This window comes from Alosa pseudoharengus, unplaced genomic scaffold (genome assembly GCF_046254945.1).
Source record: "Alosa pseudoharengus isolate Yale_2024_CS ecotype anadromous, Long Island Sound unplaced genomic scaffold, YU_APseudo_1.1 YU_APseudo_1.1_scf_3, whole genome shotgun sequence".
Classification (NCBI taxonomy): Eukaryota; Metazoa; Chordata; class Actinopteri; order Clupeiformes; family Clupeidae; genus Alosa; species Alosa pseudoharengus.
In genome coordinates, this window is record NW_027468718.1 from 47,346,070 (window position 1) to 47,368,993 (window position 22,924).

A 22,924-nucleotide genomic window follows, 5' to 3' on the forward strand; every position below is an offset into this window, starting at 1 on the left:
TGATATTCACATGTCTAATTTCCATGTCTAACATAGCGCCACCATCTGGCCAACCAAAAAGTGTATCAGAAATGTTCTTTGCTTAAAATGAATGGTCTGAAATTTCTCAGGTTAATATATATTATGATTATGATGACACCAAATGGGCCTGCCTTGCATTGCGCCCCCACCTGGACAAGCAAGTACATGTGGCAGAAAATCAAATATAAAAACAAATAGCACACGCATCAAATATGCACATTACACAAACGTACCGCGTCGGTGATTTGTTGGATTCCGAAAATGTCACGGGTTGCGGACCGGAGGTGCTCGGGCCCGCCATTGCCGCTTGCAGCTATATTTCTCTTTATTTCTTTTTTCTTTCTTTCCCTCTCTTCTGGCCTTTCTGTCTCTTACTTTCTTTCTTTCTTTTTTTCACTTTGTCCAATTCTCTCAGTCAGCCTTTCTCTTCCTTTCTGTGTCAAAGTGCATCTGTATGAAGCTGTGCGTGTGTGTGTCTGTGTGTGATGCATGCAACTGCTCATTTGTGCAAAGTGTGTGTGTGTGTGTTCAAGGCAGCCATGCGTATGACCTAACCTACATCTCCAGGCCCTCAGCAGCCTAGTCATCCTGCACTGACAAGGATAGAGGGATAAAGAGGGGCCGAGATGGAGGTAGAGATGGAGAGAGGAAGGGTGGAGAGCAGAGGTGGAAAAAGTACGAAAATATTGTACTCAAGTAAAAGTACCAATACTTTGATGAAATATTACTCAAGTACAAGTTAAAATACCAATCTGAAAATGTACTCAAGTAAAAGTAAAAAGTAGTCCATTTAAAATGTACTTTAAGTAAAAGTTACTTAGTTACTTTTTTTTTTTTTTTTTTTTTTTTTTGGGGGGGGGGGGGGGTACCAGAACAACCAGTTTTACCAGAGACTTTCTAATGAGGAGATACAGCACTCAAAAAATCCTCCATAGTTTAGTATATGTGCTGCCGAAGCGATAGTAATGCATGGGGTTAGTTTGTAACGCCAATATGGCAGTTGTCTACATGTTGCACACGCAGAGAAGAGACAATATTCTTCAGTGCCACATATTTTATTTTTTTAAAGTTTGATCTGAAATCAAATAAAGCATCAAAACAAAAGTGCATGAGTGGCTTGATACTCGTTCGTCTCGTTGGCTTCGAATAACTAACCGAGACTTATTGTTTTACATCAACATTAACTCGCATTACAAACAGCAATGCATTAACATTCTCGTTCGCATAATCACCCGCAAATATCCCAACCAGCCTACTCGTTCACATCAGGCTATGATGGCTAGTTACTGGTTCGAGCAGATAGCTAGCATCGATTACAAATAAACATGTATTTAACGAGTGAACACATTTTACAGCGTGTATCATCTGCTCACACATTACACACATTACTAACAAATTAATTATATATCCTTCCTGTGATTTCGGACTCACCTGAAATCAAATAAAGCATCAAAACAAAAGTGCATGAGTGGCTTGATACTCGTTCGTCTCGTTGGCTTCGAATAACTAACCGAGACTTGCTGCTGGCTAGTGGCTACCTAATACCAGCGTTATCTCACAGCGCCACCCCATGACACTTTCCGGTACTGCATATTGTGAGTCTTAATTCTAAAAGACCAAAAATAAGAATGGGGGGTCTGACCAAAACAAGAAACAAAGTACTTAACAACAGCCACAACCTTCTATGGCGCCACATACACATATTACAACCCTTCCGCGGCAAAACGTTGACATGTGAATACATTGAGCCAATCATATGGTGTGTTGAGAATACATTGAGCCAATCATGTGGTGTGCTGTGAAGACATCATGCCAATCATCTGTTGTGATCTCGCCGCTGGAGCAAGATTGGTGTTGTGAAGCCTTATGCACGCGCATTTCTGCCAAAATAGATGCCCGATAAGTTCCCAAAAAGCGTTGCAATATGGCCGCCGAGTGGAGGTACTTGCCTAAAAGGATTTTGGTCCTAGCTCGAGTTGCTGCAGCCAGCAGCTAAGGCAGCCGTGTTCATGCTCCCAGTGTGTAGCGCTGTAGCTGCAGCAACTCGAGCTAGGTAAAACCGATTGTTTCAGTTTTGTTCATATTGACAGTACTCGGTGACGTTGAGAAATGGAGATCTATGTGAAAAATCACCAGAGTTCTCCTTTAAGTTTGAGCAGTAGTTGATTTTCAAAGTTAGTTGCACTCATCCTTGGTCGCTTTGCAGTGAACAGTAATCCAGCACAACTGAAAAGCCCCTCACAGGCAGCTGAGGCAGGCAGGCCAATGTTGAGTTGCAGAGAGTTTTTTTTATATTTGGAATCGAGCAGAAGGTTCAGCAGATTAAAGGGCGTCGAACTGGGGGGAAAAGTGGGAAGTATAGGGCCCCAATGTAGGAGAGGGCCCTTGAAAAGTGGAATACGGGGGGCACAACATTTTCACCAGGCATTAGTAATAACTCAGGTAATCCACACATAAAAAATCCAAACAACTCCATAAGTAGAGTCATGTGTAATGAAGTGGAATAACACAGGGAAAAAGTATTGAACACGCTAAGAAAAGGCACTAAGGCAAGGAAAGGAACGAGCTGGAATCTGTAAGTAGTTAGAGAGTAGTTATCCTTTCTATCTGTGCAAATTAATATAATCTTAATATAATATAATATAAGCTTGGTTAGTAGCCTACATATTGATGGGCTATAAAAAGGTTTTTCATTACCAAGGTGTCACACAAGAAACATTTCATGATGGATAAAAGCAAAAAGCTCTCCCAAGACCTTTGCAACCTTATTGTTGCAAAACATCAATGAAACTGGTTACAGATGCATTTCAAAACTTCAGAATCTTCCAGTTAGCAGCATGGAAGCCATTATCGGCAAGTGGAAGGAACATCACTGCATCATCAACCGGCCATGCACAGGATCTCCTCGCAATATTTCTGACCAGGGAGTCAGAAGGATAGTCAATTCCAAGAGCCAAAGACCACTCGGAGAAAGCTCCAGAAAGACTCGAAGGCAGCCAATTCATTTAAATTCAATTAAACAGTTCTGGTAGTAAAGATCAGGATTCACAAGCGGGGACCCATGGAATCTGTTTAGAACAATGGGCCAAAATCACACCTGATACTGCGACTAATACGAAATGTCTTGATGCTGTCATTACAAACAAAGGCTTACTGAAAGAAATTTCAGTAGGCGTTCAATACTTTTTTCCTGTGTCATTCCACTTTATTACACATATTATTTTTTATATGTGTGTTAATATAATGTGTGGTGAAAATTTCGAATAGACTCACTGGAAGTTTAGGCTAATTACTGAAAAAAAGTCTAAGCGTTCCACCATATATTTATTTTACCTGAATATTTTAACTTCCAAATTAATGTCAAAATGAATGTCATACGAAATGTAAAGTTTGACTGACTGGATGTTTATACAAAACATAGTGAAAACTGTCTACTCTAAGGTCACTCTCACTCTCCCTTGCTAAAGAGCTAAATGGTTTAGTCCGCCTGCACGATTCATAAGGTAGTCTATCTTTTGTTTATTTAGTTGAGCATCGCTAGTAGTGGGCCGCTAATTGTTGTTCTGCTGGTGCAATGTCTTTATATAAAGAAGTCAGGTTACCAAAAACAAATGTCAAAACAGGAAAAAAAAAGAGAAATGAGGGGAAACAACTGCTAATGAACTACTTTCCAAAAAAAGGTGAGCACAAACGTCAAAACACGAAATCCCATGGTGTTTGCTTGAATATCTCCGCAATCATAGTGCTAAAACGAACTGAGACAACCCATTGAAATAGCGGAAAATACACTTTCATAGGTTAGGCTACACATGTAATCTGATGCATCTCGTGATCCAGCTCCATCTCAATCACTTTCAGAAAGACATGGCGCCAGCTTGATTCATGTCCTGTTGTAGGCTACATGCTGATCATTATCACTAGGCTAGTGGTTTAGGGCGCGATTTTTTCTCTCTCCCTTTCTGTTTTCGTTAGTCTTAACTTTTTTTTTTACTCAAGTAACGGATGGGTTTTTTGATGTAGCGAAGTACAATACTTCACTCAAAATGTAATCAAGTAAAATTTAAAATACCGATTTTATAAACTACTTACAAAATACACAGAAAAACTACTCAATACAGTAACGTGAGTAAATGTATTTCGTTACTTTCCACCTCTGGTGGAGAGGAAGGTGCAAGAGACAGATGCAAAGGATGAAAGTAGAAAATAATCAACTGAGTGTGATGGAGAGATGGAGGGAATAAGGAGGGAGATAAGAAATAGGAAAGAGGAGAGGAGAAATGGAGAGAATACAGAGGAGAAAAAGAGAGGAGAGGAGAAATGGAGAGAATACAGAGGAGAAAAAGAGAGGAGAGGAGAAATGGAGAGAATACAGAGGAGGAAAAGAGAGGAGAGGAGAAATGGAGAGAATACAGAGGAGAAAAAGAGAGGAGAGGAGAAATGGAGAGAATACAGAGGAGGAAAAGAGAGGAGAGGAGTAATGAAGAGAATACAGAGGAGGAAAATAGAGGAGAGGAGTAATGAAGAGAATACAGAGGAGGAAAATTGAGTAGAGAAATGGAGAGAATATGGAGGAGGATAAGAAATAAAGAGAAGAGAAGAGAAATGGAGAGAATACAGAGGAGGAAAAGAGAGGAGAGAAATGGAGAGAATATGGAGGAGGATAAGAAATAAAGAGAAGAGAAGAGAAATGGAGAGCCCAGATGGACACAAGTGCCCCCTCTTGCTTGAGAGTTTTTGGACAAGTGACAAGTGTGTGTGTGTGTGTGTGTGTGTATGTTTGTGTGTGTGTGTGAGTGTGGAAGGGGGGCATCTGCTGTTGTTGATGGGGACAGATGGGTCTCTTTTAACTGGAACCGACAGTGACCTGACCTGGGCACACACACACACACACACACACTTATCGTATCTGTATCCTTTCCCTTCTCTCCCTTATGTCTTCTCCCCCCTGTGTGTGTGTGTGTGTGTGTGTGTGTGTGTGAGCTGGGCTGAGTGGGGGAGCTGTGCTGGAATGGCACTGGTAATCTGCAGCACGGGGACAAGGCCTGTAAGGGATCCTTAATTCCTCAAGGGGTTTAATCACCTAATGGATTGTGGCCGTAATCCCCCGTAATCCCCCAGATTAGAGCTTTCTCCGCTGCCACTGTCAGTCTCGACGGGTGCAGGTCCAGTTTTCGGCTACTCATCTCGTTTACTAGGACAGGCCAAAAGTCATGCTTGTGTGCGTGCGTGTGTGTGTGTGTGTGTGTGTGTGTGTGTGTGTGTGTGTGTGTGTGTGTGTGTGTGTTATGCACGTGCTCACTCAATTCTGGGCCAAAGCTGTGCAGGTACTCTGTGTGTGTGTGTGTGTGTGTGTGTGTGTGTGTGTGAGACCAACAGATACCCAGATACTTTAATGAAATTTTTACCAGACAGAGATGCAGTGACCCCCCCCTCAAAAAACACACACACACACACACACACACACACACACACACACAGCTGTCAATCATCTATCATCCAATGTCGGAACCTTGGAAAGCCAGATGGTTGCAATCAAAGCAGTTAATCAGAAAATCAGAAGGGTTGCAATGTAACCAGCCAATCGGAAAGTGCAATGTGTGCTATTAAACCAACCAATTAGAAAGTAGATGGGCGGTAATAAAGCAACTGATTGGAATATCAGATAAATGGCAGAATTCAGACTGTTCTGAAATCAGATGGGTGGAATTCAACCAACCAATGAAATACAAGGACGAACTGACCCCAGGACCAATGTCAATGATATTGGCTATATTCTAAAGGGTCACGTTCAAAAGGGTCACGTTCCCGTTGTTTTTCCACACAGAGAACTAAGCACACACACACACACACACACACACACACACACACACACACACACACACACACACACACACACACACACACACACACACACAATATCCGGAATCCATTGCTGAGTGTGACTGAAGGTTGGCTTTCATGCCTCTCCATTAAAGGTGCCATGCCAGTTCTAAAAGACCAGGGCCTGCTGGGTTTAACTCTTAGCTTTATACGTCCTCAGAAATGAACTTATCTGTTTCTCAATTTCTTTCTCATTTAGTTTTTTTCTATGAACAGGTATGATAAGGGATCAGATTCCAAAAATAATTCCGTGGAAATGCATGGATTCCAGTTGCTGCTACTGGAAGAAACTGGAATCCATGCATTTCCACAGAATTATTTTTGGAATCTGATCCCTTATCATACCTGTTCATTCTTACTCGTCGCTCGACTTATCGTGACTAAATTCAAGATGGCTGCAAACGCTAAACTTCGTGAAGGACCTGTCTGTATAAATCGTCTTGTAAGTAAACTACCAGTGCTTTTTCAAAGTTCTCAGTGTCTCGTTTTTAAATGTCAGGGCCCTTGGAAGTCTACCAATGAAGTGTGGAGATACATTGAGCCTCGTAAATGGTGTAAAACAGTGATTTATTTGCATGGCTAGGCCGATGCCGGAGCACCACCATTGTTAGCATCGGCTAACTAGCGCCAGATTTTGGAGTGCAGGGGACAAGCCGAGATGGGCTATGAGACATACGTTCACACTCGGTATCATGTTTCAACACACTTTAGGTCAATATCACACCGGAATTCTCCTTTAACACTCTGTGTGAATACAGGGCGTAACACTCTGTGTTAATACAGGGCTTAACACTCTTAGGCTCTGTGTCTGAAGTCATGTAAACATAGATCATTACATATATAATGGATTCAAACGTTTTTGATAACTTCAGGCACAGAAATAGTCCTTACTTTAAGGCCTGTTAGTATTCCACGGTCATATGATATGGACTGTGATGTCAGAGAGGTGCTGGCGTAGCGGAGGGGTCGGAGGGTCAGACCTCGTGACATTCTGTGAGGTGTTGTTTGCGTGAGTTCTGACCTGTTCAGGTGGGTTCTCTTCCAGAGCGCATCTTTGAGGACCACGAGAACCTTGTGGAGAACCTGCTAAACTGGACACGGGACAGCCAGAACAAACTCATGTTCATCGAGCGCATCGAGAAATATGCCCTCTTCAAGAACCCCCAGGTGAGAGCACACACTCAGACATACTCGTACTCTTTTAGCAAATTATTTCAGACACCATGATAACACACACACACACACACACACGGCTCTGCCAAAGTTGCACATTGACCTGAAGATACTTCAGGCAGAATGTTTACGTAATCCAAACGTAGTGAGCTTTTATTTATTATTTTATTTCAGTGCTCTAGACACGCACACTCCATCTCTCTCATTATCTCCATCTCTTACACATGACACACACACACACACACACACACACACTCCAGCCACACTGGTCACACTGCGTTTTGTGTGTTTGAGTGTGTAGGAAGTATGTAGGTCAGGTGTGTGTGTGTGCGTTGAAAGAGAGAGACTGTCTGAATAATTGATGTTGTGTAAGTCTGGAAGGTGGAGGGGCTGTCTGGATACCCTGTTATCCCCCAGACACACACACACACACACCCTTCCTAACCAGAGTGGAGTATCTCTCTCTTTATCAGTGTGTGTGTGTGTGTATGAGGCATCACTGTGATTATTAATTTAGATACAGTGAAAGGAGATATTCTATTCATCATTAAAGAAAGAGAAAAGCATTTTTGTCTCTCTCCACCTCTCTGTGTTTCCTGCCTGTAGAGGTGTGTGTGTGTGTGTGTGTGTGTGTGTCCTATGTGTGATTTATGTATCTGCTGCAGCTCAGTGCATCATGTTGTGTTCACTCAGTGAACACATCCTCCGCTATGACACTTGTTTTGCATCATCTGTTATTGTTTGGAGTGTGTGTGCGTGTGCGCGTGCGTGTGTGTGGGCCAATCTGTTCTGTCTCTGACGACCTGCCCTTCTCTTGTGATATTTGGCAGAACTACTTGTTGGGGCGGAAGGAGACGTGTGAGATGGCTGACAGGAACAAAGAGGCTCTCCTTGAGGTAAAGGAAAGAGTACACTCTTTTTTACACACACACACACACACACACACACATACACATACACACACACACACACATACACACACACACAAATTATATACCTTAGTGCATCTGTGTGAATTTAATGTTTTATTTGTATATTTGTGTGTTTTATGCACACATTCATCTTAGTAAATGTAACCATCTGTTTTCTGTGTGTGTGTGTGTGTGTAGGAGTGTTTCGGGGGAAGCTCCATCTCTGTGCCTGAGATCGAGGGTGTGTTGTGGCTGAAAGAGGATGGGAAGAAGTCGTGGAAGAAGAGATACTTCCTGCTCCGAGCCTCCGGGATCTACTATGTGCCAAAAGGGAAAGCCAAGGTCAGTACACACACACACGCACAGATACACACGCACAGATACACACACACACACACATATGTGTACAGTACCCGAACCCAGCCACACGTATGTGATGCGTACATCAAATGCACCCAGTCAAAGCCTCAAACTTGAGTGCATTGTTAATACTTAATGCTGTTCATGATAACCTACATAAGTCCAGGTGAATACCCTTTAAAATGATGTACCCAATACTCTCTCTCTTACACACACACACACACCAAAGCCCATGACCAAAGATTGTGTGCAATGCATCATGGATGTTCCTACAAAAACAGGGGATAAATGTTTAATTGTGTGTGTGTGTGTATGTGTATGTGTGTGTGTGTGATATGGGGTTGGTGTCCCATTGTCGTATGTCCAAGGCATGGTATGTAGGATTATGCTAAGAAAGACCCAATAAAGCAGAAGGTGGTGTTTGTGTGTGTGTAGTGTACCAAGCCCCTAAGTCCAGCACATACGAGACCCATTAATGCCACTAAACAGCTCTCTTCATATACCCGCCTTATTTTCACAAGCTAGCGGTAATCTGATGCTGTATAAAGTAATATCTTCTTAACACACACACACACACACACACACACAGACACTGGTCCCACTACAATGCTCTAATGAAACTTAAACACTCTTATTGTCACAAGCCTCCTTTTTAATCCCTCTGTACATCTGTGGCCCACTAACACACACACACACACACACACACACACAGTAAGCCATTTAAGCCTTTGTTAAACTATGCAAATGACTTGAAAAGCGCACTCTTCAATATGGTCCTTATCCATTCTCAGTGCCCACATATGCAAGCTGATTAGCAGGGCTGCAGACACACACCACTATAACCCCTCTCAGGCATGGTGTGTGTGCGTGCGGGCGTATGGTGTGTGTGTGTGTGTGTGTGGGTGGGTGGGGGGGGGGTTAGTCTACAGGCCAGATGCCATGTTTATATCATATGCCCAAACAGTGCATCTCTGCTGCTGCATTTCCTGTATTTGTGTGTGGTTCCAGGTGGGTGGAAGTGTGTTTATGTATGTGTGTGTGTTTGCCTGTGAATACTTGAACAGAGGAGCAGTATCACACACACACACACACACACACACAGACATTGTTTGTTCCACCCAATATTTTGGTTAGGTGAATTTGGTTCTCATCTCAGGAAAGATTTTAAGCTAACGAATGCAGTCTACACATGAACGTCAGTGTTATTGCACAGATGCATACTCATTCTGAAGTGTTATTGCACAGATGCATACTCATTCTGAACTATTATTATTACACAGATGCATACTCATTCTGAACTATTATTATTACACAGATGCATACTCATTCTGAACTATTATTATTACACAGATGCACACTCATTCTGAAGTGTTATTGCACAGATGCATACTCATTCTGATTCGGAAGTGTTATTACACAGATGCATACTCATTCTGAACTATTATTATTACACAGATGCACACTCATTCTGAAGTGTTATTGCACAGATGCACACTCATTCTGAAGTGTTATTGCACAGATGCATACTCATTCTGATTCGGAAGTGTTATTGCACAGATGCACACTCATTCTGAAGTGTGTAAACATACAGGCTCTCTCTGACTCTCTCATCTGTCCCTCTGTCATTCTCTCCCCGTTTCTTTCTCCCTTGTAGAGAGCTCCCCCTAGTGGTGGAATATTGTCAGTCTTCCTTGGACCAATTTAAATGTGCTTTTTCACACACACACACAGACAAACAGACAGACATTTTAGGTGTGTGTGTGTGTGTGTGTGTTAATGTGTTGTGGATGTGTGTTCTGTAGACGTCGAGAGACCTGGTGTGCTTCCTGCAGCTGGAGCATGTGAACGTGTACTATGGTCTGGACTACCACAGCAAGTACAAGGCCCCTACTGATTACTGCCTGGTGCTTAAGGTGAGAACACAGACACACACACACACACACACACAGGATGTTTGTGTCCGCAGTGGCTTGTGGTTCCACTGTGACAGTATCAGCCATCATGGGCTCACCTACAGATCTGTCTGTTTATTACTCAAATGGTGTCATTGCCAGTTCTCATCATTCTCAGTCAACAGTGGCTTAGTTCAGGGGGATTATTGAACTGAGTGATACTCCATCAGCGATGCTAGCTCATTCTTCAGCATCTGGGAGGTTGTGTGTAGTGTATTAGTGAAGGTTGTGTATAGTGCATTAGTTAAGTTTGTGTGTAGTGCATCAGTGAAGGTTGTGCATAGTGCATTAGTGAAGGTTGTGTGTAGTGTATTAGTGAAGGTTGTGTGTAGTGTATTAGTGAAGGTTGTGTGTAGTGCATCAGTGCAGGTTGTGTGTAGTGCATCAGTGAAGGTTGTGTGTAGTGTATTAGTGAAGGTTGTGTGTAGTGTATTAGTGAAGTTTGTGTGTAGTGCATCAGTGAAGGTTGTGTGTAGTGCATCAGTGAAGGTTGTGTGTAGTGCATCAGTGAAGGTTGTGTGTAGTGTATTAGTGAAGGTTGTGTGTAGTGCATCAGTGAAGGTTGTGTGTAGTGTATTAGTGAAGGTAGTATGTAGTGTGATGCCTGCATATCACCAGCAGGGTTAGAGTGAAGCCAGAAGCCAGGCCTTATCGGTGCAGAGAGAGATGGAGAGAGGGAGAAAGAGAGGGGGATAGAGAAAGGATGATGCAGAAAGGGAGAAAGGGAGAGAGCAGGAGAGTGGGAGTGAGAAGTGTTTTGACACAACCCAAATCACAAGCCCAATTAGTCCAGTATTAGTCAGGCTTGGCTGCTCTGCTGATCTGACCTGCTTTGCTACTCCTCCCCTGTGCTGATGCACCAAGCATGGGATGGTTCACTGGCACCATCTGGTGGCCTTGTACTGAACTGCAGAATTACAGTATATTTCAGGTCTTAGCAGCAGGGGAGTAGCTCATGTGGACATACATTTCATGTATGCAGTCTGTATTTTTGTCATTGCTCAGATGGTTTCCATGGACAGTCTACTGAAGCACCCAGAAGGTTTTTGCCTGCAGTCATCTCTTACAGTTGATCCTGAGATCATTGAATTTGTTCTGATATTTCTCTGTCTCTGCTCCAATCTCCTCGCTGCAGCATCCTCAGATTCAGAAGAAGTCTCAGTACATCAAGTATCTGTGCTGTGATGACGTCAGGACTCTGCACCAATGGGTGAATGGGATTCGCATCGCCAAGGTAACGGAAAAGGATAACTCATTAGTTTACCAGAATTGTTTTTTTATTTTATCAATGGAGAAGATGGTCTGATAGTGTATGGTGACTACAACATAACAGGGTCCATAAGATACAGAGTATGGACTGTAAAAGTGGACATAAAGGAATGCATAACTGGATGATCAATGTTTAATAAGATCCATATCATGCATTTCTGATTGGTGTTGTGAAATGTGTTTTTTTTCTCTGTGTGTATGTCTGGTGCCATGAAATATGCGTGTGTGTGTGTGTGTGTGTGTGTGCGTGTGCGTGTGCGTGTGTGTGTGCGTGTGCGTGTGCGCGCGTGTGTGTGTGTGTGTGTGTGTGTGTGTGTGTGTGTGTGTGTAGTATGGGAAGCAGCTATATGTGAACTACCAGGAGGCCATGAAGAGGACTGAGGCGGCATACGACTGGTCCTCCCTGTCCAGCTCCAGTATCAAGTCCGGCTCCAGCTCCTCCAGCCTGCCAGGTAACGCACAGGGCCATGTCACACACACACACACACACACACACACACACATCATATGTTTTCACACACACACACACACATCATACTGTATGTTTCACGCACACACACAAACACACACACACACAACGCACATACAAAGAGACATTCCACAATAGACACACACACACACACACACATGCACACACACACCTGAACACACACACCTGAGGTGGCCCCATGATTTCAATAGTCTGGTGTGGTCTGTGAAATGCCCCCTACATGATCTATAACCTTGTCTGTGGTCACACTGGTATTTACTTACATTCAAAACTTGTGCTTGATGGAGCTGGTTTAAGGTCTGGTAGATTATTACATTGATTCCGAGGAAGAGATTTGCTGCACTGAATCTGGTGAAGAGATCTTTTGCTTTAAATCCAGGGAAACTCAATCGAATACACAAAACACTGTAAGATTATACTCTGTAAAATGATGGATTCTGTAAGAATTTATACATAACTAATTCAGCAAAGTCACGTCTGCTGGTCTAACGTGCACTCCCTGATCTCAGGACATAAACAACTAGACACCTCCCTCAGGGGTTACACATGATACTTAACACTGGGACGCATACCTCAGGACTTAGACATGCTATTTAACACTGAGCCTCTCTGGGTATTTAACACCCCATGCTGGTTAACCACCAACGGCTGGATTACAACACAGCACAAACATGCCAAACCCCACGGATCAGATACGCAGAGTTAAGGGTGCCGAGTGAAGCGTTGAGATGTAAAGTTATCTGCTCTTATTGGGACTCGTAATAACACTGAGGCTTATGGTGAAATGTCGAGACTAGAGATGAAACGTTATCTGTTCTTATTGTAATATCACTTTATCAGGGCTTTTAAATCAACACCATTAGCATCATGTGGTTTAGAAAACACTTAAATCCCAAATTATTTATACCCATGCCAATGTTTTATTTCATTGTGCATTTGTCATTTGACCAATAGGTTTATTCTGTCTGGAAATTACATCAACAATGATGTAAGACGATGATTTGAGCTAGAGATATAATTGTTAAAATAACTCTGTGTTTTCTTGGCCATCTAAGAGATTGCATTAAATTAGACGTGGCCTGGGCATGAGTAACTCTGGGCTTTACTGTGCTGAGCTGCGCTCGCTGGTGAATGAGGAGGATTAACGGGTGGGCCACTGAGGCTGTGAGGGTGCAGGACGCTGCTACAGCTGCAGAGATGCCGCACAGGGCCGCGTTTCCCAAAACCATAGAGACTAACCTGTTAGCAACTTAGTTGGTTGGCAATGGGAAATTGCATTGCAACTAACAAAGTTGCTAACTTAGTTAGCAACTATGGTTTTGGGATATGCGGTGTGTATCAGACTACTAATGAACCAATGAGGTGTAAAAGTCCGGCTTCAGAAATTAAAAGTCTTGCCGCATATTTGCTCCAACCATTCACCAAACCAGCTGATTCTAATTAGCCAGGTAGATGAACTGATTAGTGGAACATTAGTACATTTGTAGAACCAATAGATGGTAGGACTTTTACATTCTGAAGCCAGAATTTTACACCTCTGCTAAAGAAAAGTTAAATGTTATCGTTATAGTTTTAGTGGACATTGCCATTCATATTAGTGATATTTTTTGCCATTATCATTATAGGCCCTGTCAACTGCATAAAAAAAACATGTGTGTTCCTAAGGTATTTCTGGTGTCAGAAAACAGTATTGAAGTAATGGTGACTTGGGGTCAAAAAAAGAAAAGTTTTAATGCCGACATTTTGTAGAGCATTATGATAAAGTCTGATTAATTTCAACGTATCTATGTTGGTTTTGAACTTTTCAACCTGAAACCATTTAGGAACAGACTGAAAGGGTCTATAGTTATCGCTCTTGGTGTGAACAGCCCTTAAACAAGGACCAGGGTATTCCAGAAAGCAGGTTTACTGGCTTAACTGGGTATGTTAACCCAGAGTTAGCGGTAAACATGGGATTTCAGTTCCAGAAAGCTCAAAAATTATCAGGCTATGTAAGTAACTATGGTAACATAGGCTCTGAACTGAACTGGGTATGTAAACCCAGAGTAAACGGTAAACCTGGGATTTCAGTTCCAGAAAGCTCAAAAATGATCAGGCTATGTAAGTAACTATGGTAACATAGGCTCTGAACTTAACCTGGTAGGGGGTAGGTTTTGTTCAGGTTATGTTCAATTATGTTTAGTGCATGTTTAATCCGGCCGCTATTTTTACACTTGTCACACAATGGCGTTTCATTTTGACGAAGGTCCGATTGACAAAGAAGCACAAAATCATGTAATATTCATCCGTGCAATTCACCGTGAGAGTGCGATAAGACCACGACATCACATGATAGCCTATCCATTCTTTTCCAAACGAGTTTTTCAAGAGCGCTAGAGTTTTTCAGCTGAATCCTAAATATAGGCTACTTGAAAAGCATTCTCCATCTCTACATTACGCATGGTGGATTAGAATAGAATAAAATAAATCTTTAATGTAGGCTAGCTAGCCTACACCATAGTGGACATTTGTGTTTGGCTCACCAGACAGATGGACAAACAACATCTCAGACACATTGAAGATATAATTAAAACAAGTATAGTACAAAAAAGGGGAAACATAGCCTATAGAAAATTAATAAATAAGTTTAAATAAAGCTGTACAGCTCAGCCGGGTATGCATGTTGTCACTAAGTTTGGTTAAGAATGCTGATGGCATTTGGGATAAAATATTTTTTTAATAGGCTACACACGCTCTAAGACTGGGAGTTTTTGTAGTGTTGGAGACGCAGAGCATATCGGCAAGCTGTCGGTCGGTGCGTAAAGTTTGCCTTGCGCTAAAGCAGTTCCTGCGCAACTTCATTCGCACGAGACACAAACCCACGAGGATCATTAAAGTGTATTCACCAACTGGCAGGTCAGCATCACTTATTAAATTTTCCAAATGTGCACCGAAATGTGTCCAATAGGCTACCCATGCCTTCCGACATTCACCCTTCCGATGATGGAGCGCAAAAGTTTAACTTGGCCCACAGCTGCAGAACCCTAGAATTCTCAAAGAATTCTATGGCCCACTCAATCTGTGACAAGGTAGGCTAGTTTAAGAAAGCATCATTGAAAGCAGTCAATACAATACGTGATGTCCAGTGAATTATTTAATTGTGCTTTTGACATTAAATAGGCTATCTTAAACATACGCATTTACACGGTCAGTTAGGCTATTCTCTGCCAAGCAAGGTCTCGGACGCAGGCGCTTAAGAATTGCTCTTTTTTTGTTATTACAGTTCTCTCCTCCTCGTAAGATTTGACTACTCAGCCTCTGAAAAATACGGTGCTCTTCCTTTCGCCGGTTTCACTCATGGTTTCGACTCTCAGTAGATGATGCCTTTATAAGTTCGCCGTGAACGCGCACAACTCTAGGTTATCTAACACAGGGTTGATTGAACTAACTGGTAACCGGTGTTTTGGAACCGACAGCTCGGGTTTAGTCGCCACAGGTTCAGACAACCCAGAGGTTAAGTTTTATCTCAGTGTTTGTTAAACCTCCTTTCTGGAATACCCCTCTGGTCTGATACCTGATATTTTTCACCTCCTTCAGATGGGTAATCGGGTAGTACCTCAGATATGATTCAAAGACATCAGTAATTTGATATATTTGTAAACATATCCCAAATATCACTGCTTTGGAAGAACAGGAGAAACCTGAACTGAATTTAATTGAATTGCGTCATATCCACACCAGACCTGAACCACATTAGTATTAGTATTAGCATGCTCTAGTATATGAGAATTACACTAATCTCTCTCTCTCTCTCTCTCTCTCTCCCTGCAGAGTCCCAGTCCAACCACTCGAGCCAGTCGGACAGCGGCGTGTCAGAGGGCACCTCGTCTGGTCATGTACGTTCTCAGAGTGCCGTCAGCTCCATCTTCTCTGAGGCCTGGAAAAGAGGCAACCAGATAGAGGAGACCACCAAGGTGCCCCCACCCCCACCCCACCCCCCCCATCCATCACCCCACACACACACACACCACTTATCCCATCCATCTCCCACACACACACACCACTCACCCCATCCATCTCCCACACACACACCATCCTTCACTCTCCACCATCACTCTCACACTCTCGACACACTCTCTGCACATGCCCATCTCCAGCTGTGTCCATCATGCTTGTCCATCATCCTTTGCTTCACTCCCATGATGCTCTACTGTCGTACCTTTGCATGATTCTTTTTCCATGACTGATTTTAGTAGTAGGAATAGTATGTGTAGTAGTTGTAGTAGTAGTAGTACCACTAGTGGTAGTAATAGCAAGAGTTGTTGTAGTCTGAATTGTAGAATTTGTAGAGAGGGTAGTAATATGAGATGGATGTGGAAGAGTTGTGTTTGAGAAGTGTGTGAGAGAGTAAATGAGTATGTAAAAGTGTGTGTGAGAGAGTAAATGAGTATGTAAAAGTGTGTGTGAGAGAGTAAATGAGTATGTAAAAGTGTGTGTGAGAGAGTAAATGAGTATGCAAAAGTGTGTGTGAGAGAGTAAATGAGTATGCAAAAGTGTGTGTGGGAGAGTAAATGAGTATGTAAAAGTGTGTGTGAGAGAGTAAATGAGTATGCAAAAGTGTGTGTGGGAGAGTAAATGAGTATGTATAAGTGTGTGTGAGAGAGTAAATGAGTATGCAAAAGTGTGTGTGGGAGAGTAAATGAGTATGCAAAAGTGCGTGGTGTTGCTGCTCTAGGCGTAGTACGCTGTAGCTCCAGTAGAAGACTGCTTGCCTGCTCGCTCTGTCTCCATCTTGCTTGTGCTCCCTTCATCTCTCCTCTGTTTCTCCACTCTCTCCTCCCCCTCTCCTCTCCACTCTCTCCTCCCACTCTCTCCTCCCCCTCTCCACTCTCTCCTCCCCATAGGGATCCAAAGCCAGGAGTCGCAAGGCCATCAGGCCTCTCTGTGCGGGTGGGGAGTGAGGTTAGGGGCCCTGTGTGTGTGTGTGTGTGTGTGTGTGTGTGTTTAACACACAGGTTTGGTTGGGTTGCCCAGTTTTAACCAAGAATGCAGTCAGGTGCATATTGAAGGGATCACTCCAGGTGAATGGTAATGGTATGTGTGTGTGTGTGTGTTAGCATTAACAACTTACAGCATCCCGGTAGCACTGGTGTTTGGGTGGGTGATGGTCATTAACCTAGAATGTTGTTATGATGTTGTAGAATGTTGTTATGATGTTGTAGAATGTTGTTATGATAGTCAGAAGTACTTACTGCACTGAGAATGTGATTGGTGAATAACAAAGTTGTTTGAACATGAATCTCTGGTGTTGCTAGACAAAACATCTAGAGCCCACAGTCTAGAAAAGATCTGGCAGTGTTATAGTTAGGAACAATCCTGATAGAATGATAGAGTCCTATAACTTACTCAGGTTTGCCACTGAACCAAGTTAACTTACTCCGAGTTAACTTACTCAGGTTTGCCTCCTACTCAGAGTTAGCTTACTCAGTTTTTTCTCTTATTCAGAGTTAGCGTACTCAGGTTTTTCTCTTACTCAGAGTTGGCGTACTCAGGTTTTTCTCTTACTCAGAGTTGGCTTACTCAGGTTTTCCTCTTATTCAGAGTTAGCGTACTCAGGTTTTTCTCTTACTCTGAGTTGGCTTACTCAGGTTTGCCACTAAATCACATACCGGTACTTAGAATCTGCCGGGTCCCAGACACATCTGGGCCAGAACCAGCCCAATAATCAGCTGGTGATGAATGATGATGACCAAATCAGAGAACCTGGGTCTTCTGAGGATCAGTGTGTGGTGTTAACAACAGGAGTTAGATGAGTTGAAATGCCCCTGATGTCTTTTAAATCATGGTTTTATAATCTGTGTAATTTATTATGGTGACTATTTACAACTTTCTCTGGGTTATCTCACCTACGTTTGCTACTAAACCACCTACTTGGACATGGCCTGGCTTGGTAGTACCTCCCTCAGGAACAGGACCTCCTGAACACTGACCTCCCTTCCTGTATGGCCCCCCTTCACTTGAATAGGAAAATAAGCTGCCCAGTAACTGGCCAAAGTGCATTACCAAGATGGCTACCGAGTGGAGGGACTTTGCCTCAGCTCATTCAGCTCCTGTGTGGCTTCTCTCCCTGTCTGGATCTGCCCTTTCAGCTCTTGCTGCTCACTGCAGCGTTCATCTCTCAGCTCTCTGCATTTGGACAACAACAACAACAACAACAACAACAATTATAAACCACCTGCTGTTTGTTTGTTGTTTTGATTGATTCTTTGTTTGTTTGTTCCTTCTAAGAGGTTTACCAAGGCTCTCACATGGCCCTCATGCATTTGGGCAGCCATTAACATTCTCGAGATGATGATGATGATGAGGATGATAAACTCACTTCCTGTTTGTTTGTTTGTTTGTGTGTGCAGGTGAGGGTGGAGCCGGCCCGGGCCTCCTACCCCCTCCAGTTGCCCCCGCTGTCCCACCACCACCACACTCTGCCCCACTCGCACACCCGTAGCAGCTACAGCGGCAGTGGCACAGTGGAGTCGCCCCAGTCCTCCCCGTCGCCACCCTCCCCTCCCCCTCCCCCGCCTCCACCCCCCGCGCTGGCCAGCCAGGCCTACCACTCGCCCCCCACCACCTTCACCAAGTACAGCACCCTGGCCCGGCTACAGAGCTCCGCCGGCTCCCAGGCCGAACGCCAGTACAAGCAGCAGCAGCTGGCCAGCATGCAACAGCAGCAGCAGCAGCTGGCCAGCATGCAACAGCAGCAGCAGCAGATAGCCATGATGCAACAGCAGCAGCAGCAAATACCCATGATGCAACAGCAGATGATGCCTCCTGCACCCCCACCACAGTCCATCAAGCCCCAGATGGTCAGCATGGCCCAACAGCAGCCACCTCCTCCCCCTCCTCCCCCTCCTCCCCCCATGCCTGCCCCTGGGTCCGCCATGGCGGTGCTGAAGATGGGGCCGCCCAGTCCCGGGGTGCAGGGAGTACCCGAGTTCGTGCCCCCTCCGCCGCAGGGCCACCACGTGCTGCCCCCTCATCCCCAGATGCACCTGCAGGCCAACGGCATCATGCCGCCGCCCCCCGAGCAGGCCGCCAAGTATCCCGCGCTGACCGCCAACGGCCTGCAGCAGTTCCTGGCGCAGAAGTTCCCCAACATGACCTACGACTTCTCCCCTCCCGTGGACGACCTGGACTCCCCTCCCCCCCCTCCTCCCCCGGCCGTGTCTCCCCCGTTGACCGCAGGTCCGCCTCTGGCCCCTCCCAAAACCTTCGCTGGGGGGTTCCCCTCACAGGCGTCCCTGCGGCCGGCCGGCTCGCTGGTGTCCCCCGTGTCGCCCACGCCGATGATGAAGAGGCAACAGAGCCTGTCCGCAGCGCACAGCCCGAACCAGCCGCCCCCGACCCTGCCCAAGCAGCACAGCTTCCCCGCCAAGGCACCGCCGCTGACCGCTCCCGCCGGGCCCCTGTCTCCGACCCCACTGGGTTCCTCGCTGGTCAAGCAGATTGTCAATCAGTTCCCCGGTGCCGTTCCGCAGTACGGCAGCCCACTCTCCCCGCCCGTGGTCAAGGCCAAGCCCAAGTGGCAGCCGGCGCAGTCGCCCGAGTTTCCCCCACCACCCCCAGAGAGCACCCTGGACTTCCCCCTGCCCCCGCCGCCACCGCTTGACCCCACGCCCATTCCTCCTCCGATCCCCTCGGGCAAGTCAGCGACTGGTGGCGCCTCGCCTATTAAGAAGTCGCCGTCCACCTCCTCCAACTCCTCCACGGGGTCAACAGGGAGCAAGCGGCCTCCGCCAACGCCCCAGAGGAACTCTAGCATCCGCTCCAACTCCTCCGTGGAGTACCAGGAGTCCAAGAAGGTGGAGGATCTGGTCAGCATCTTCGCCCAGCCCAGCCCGGCGGCCCCGGCGTCCGGCTCGAGCTCCCTGTCCACCCCGGCGTCCGCCTCGGGGTCCCCCTCCAAGGAGCCGCGCGCGACGCCCAAGCCGCCCGGCAAGATCAACCTGGCCAACCTGCCTCTGGCGCTGGCACTGCAGGGGAAGTCGCCCGGTCCGGGTCAGTACCGGCAGTCCGGTTCGGAATTCCCGCCGCCTCCGGAGTACGACTATTTCCCACCGCCGCCGCCGGACTCTGAGCTGCTGCCGCCTCCTCCGCTCCCTGTGGAGATGAACACGGGCGCCCCCAGGGTTGCCGTGGTGAACCCCCAGCCCCAGATGCACCACCCGCCACAGCACCATCACCACCACCATCCCAACACGGCCAACACCACCACCTCCTGGAAGTCCCAGTCCCTCAAGAAGACTCCACCTCCCACAATGCACCGGCGCAGCAGCGGGCCCCCCGAGCCACTGGCGCTCTCGCCACCCCCGCAGCCAATGCCCCTGCAGCCAATGCCCCTGCAGCCAATGCCCCCGCAGCCAATGCCCCCGCAGCCAATGCCCCTGCAGCCAATGCCCCCGCAGCCAATGCCCCCGCAGCCAATGCCCCTGCAGCCCTTTGCCCCGGTCCCCGCTGCTGTACCCCCGCCCTCCTCCCATGTCCCCCCCACCTCCCCGAAGGCCGTGCCACTCACCAACTTCCAGCCCAACTTCCTGGAGGACCTGAACCGGACCCTGAAGAGGAAGTCCATCACGCGGCAGAGCTCGCTCACTTCCTCCCGCATCTCCTCCAAGCTGGAGCCTGTGGCCACCATGGACGACATGGCCCTGCCGCCCCCGCCCCCAGAACTCATGCTGGACCACCCCCGCAAGGGGGGCGGAGGTGGTGGAGGCTACATGTCTGGCAACATCTCAGGCTATGCAACGTTACGCAAGGGGCCTAAACCCCCACCCCCGAAACGGGACCAGAACACCAAACTCACGGGGGAATGGTAGGACTGGTGCTCTTAAAGGGGTTGGGGGGGGGGGGGGGGTTGTGTGGGCAAACAGATGTTGGGGTGTCGGACAATCCTGTTGGACTTAAATCGCCCACCCACCCCCCCTTACCACTCCACAGTGCAACTGTTTGTCTCTGTAAATGACTATGAAAAAAAAAAAAAAAAAAAAACAAACTCCTCATAATCCTCAGATTATAACAACATTACAGTTCATAAGAAAAAAATGCAGAATGGAAGGAAGGAAAAAAGAAAAAAAAGAAAATATAACCCATGGCAAGCCAATCCCAGCAACTGTATAAGCTTCTGCGCAAGTGTTAGTGCTGCTTCGCATTCAAAGATAGGCAGTTATACGAGTCATGATCTTAAAGGATAAAAAACCCTCTCTGCAATATTATGGTACTGCATGGACTTCTGCTTTGGGGAAGGGAATGGGGTGTGTGTGTGTGTGTGTGTGTGTGTGTGTGTGTGTGTGTGTAAAAAGATGTCATTTGAACTTGTCGGGGAGGGGAAATGTGTACTGACTTTGACTTTTTTATATGAAATTATTTAATACCTGAAATATATTCTTATTTTAAGATTTAGTTTTCAAAACCCTTGATGGTAAACGTTAAAACGTATACAGAGATGAGGGTTGATGAAGAAGTGTGCGTGTGTGTGTGTGTGTGTGTGTTGTGTGTGTGTGAGGTGGAGAGTTTGCGATCATTGTCCATGCTCGCTGTCTCCCTGCCTGGCTAAGCCCTTTTCATGTCATGAACAATTCCACCACTGTCTCTCTACAAAGTGTTCTGCCATGTTTGCGTATTGCACCTGAAACAACTACAACGAATGGCTCAAAACATTTCAGAGGTTTTCACTGTTCAACTGGAGACAAGAGAGAGGCGATGAGAGTGGGATGGTGTTCAAACTCTTGTGTAACATTTTGTTAAATTACGTTGTTCATTTTTATTTGGTTATTTAAATGAAAGATTGAAAAAGAAAATGAAATGAAATGAAAAGGTCATGAAGGACTGAAACGGGGTAAGCGGTGGGGTTCCGCGAAAGGAACCACCAGACCGGAACCCCTGCCGCCTATGGGCAAAGGATGTCGTCAGGGATACACTTGTCTGCGTTTCCTCGGAGATTGCCTCTGTCTCTCTTTATGTTGGCTACATCTCTACTTATCTGTACATACAGCCGCTGTTCCTGGCTTGGATGGCTTTCTCTTGGCAGCTCCTAGATCGAATTCTTAAAATGTGCTCAGGGCCTGAGGTGGTCCACGGTAGCGTACTACACGCTCGTGGCTGGGTAGGCTTAGTAAAGAAAATAACATAAAGAAAGGAAAAGAGAAACAACTCCTTTCTCCGACTCTGGACAAACAGGTCACCTCTAGTGATGTGTGTGTGTTGTTTTCCGTTTTCTGTGACATTTTTATTCTTTTATCGTTTTAAAACTGTCTGAACAAGAACGAGATCTGCACTTAAGGGCAAATGAAAAGAAAGTTGCACACATTTTTAGACATCATCGTCATCATCGGGCCTTGTATCGATCCACTATGTGCCTCATATATAGTGATCACTGTCTATTCATGTCATCAGTGTCCTCAGTTCAGCTGGAGCCACAGCCAGGCAGGAACGTTGGTTTAGTTTCAAAGACGTGCGATGATTTTGCAGATTAGGAGGGTTGCCGAGACATCCCATCTAGGACGCCACAGAGGCCATGGAAAGCCAGGAACACTTTATGACTCCAATACACCGGGATCTACTTGTCTGTTGCATTTAAATTGAACAATATAAATGTTGAAATCATGCCTCATTCTCTCTCTCTTTCTGTGTGTGGTGTGTGTGTGTGTGAGTGTGTGTGTGTGTCCTTCATAACATTATTCTCTGCTGGCTGACTGCAAGAACATTAATGATGAATAATTGTATAAATTATTTTGTAGAGTTGTTTTTTATACGGTATATTTTAGGACAACAATTTCTGCATGGAATCACAGAGAAAGAGTAACATTCAAGTTCTGTGTTACACACAGAGTAACACA

The 22,924-nt window shown here is 45.5% G+C and overlaps 1 protein-coding gene across 3 annotated transcripts in view; it reads left to right on the forward strand.

Annotated features, from left to right (window-relative positions):
* raph1a (Ras association (RalGDS/AF-6) and pleckstrin homology domains 1a) overlaps positions 1 to 20,906 on the forward strand; it is a 170,507-nt gene extending 149,601 nt beyond the window's left edge. For 2 of the 3 annotated variants that reach the window (XM_076264494.1, XM_076264495.1), the window contains 8 exons: positions 6,947 to 7,068; positions 7,905 to 7,970; positions 8,184 to 8,327; positions 10,148 to 10,258; positions 11,433 to 11,531; positions 11,898 to 12,018; positions 15,867 to 16,009; positions 18,446 to 20,906. In XM_076264494.1, coding sequence (XP_076120609.1) covers positions 6,947 to 7,068; positions 7,905 to 7,970; positions 8,184 to 8,327; positions 10,148 to 10,258; positions 11,433 to 11,531; positions 11,898 to 12,018; positions 15,867 to 16,009; positions 18,446 to 20,905 — 3,266 coding nt within the window. In that variant the 3' untranslated portion in view covers position 20,906. The remainder of the gene's footprint in view (positions 1 to 6,946; positions 7,069 to 7,904; positions 7,971 to 8,183; positions 8,328 to 10,147; positions 10,259 to 11,432; positions 11,532 to 11,897; positions 12,019 to 15,866; positions 16,010 to 18,445) is intronic. The other variant, XM_076264496.1, reaches the window with a different exon arrangement.
* Positions 20,907 to 22,924: the final 2,018 nt, after the last annotated feature.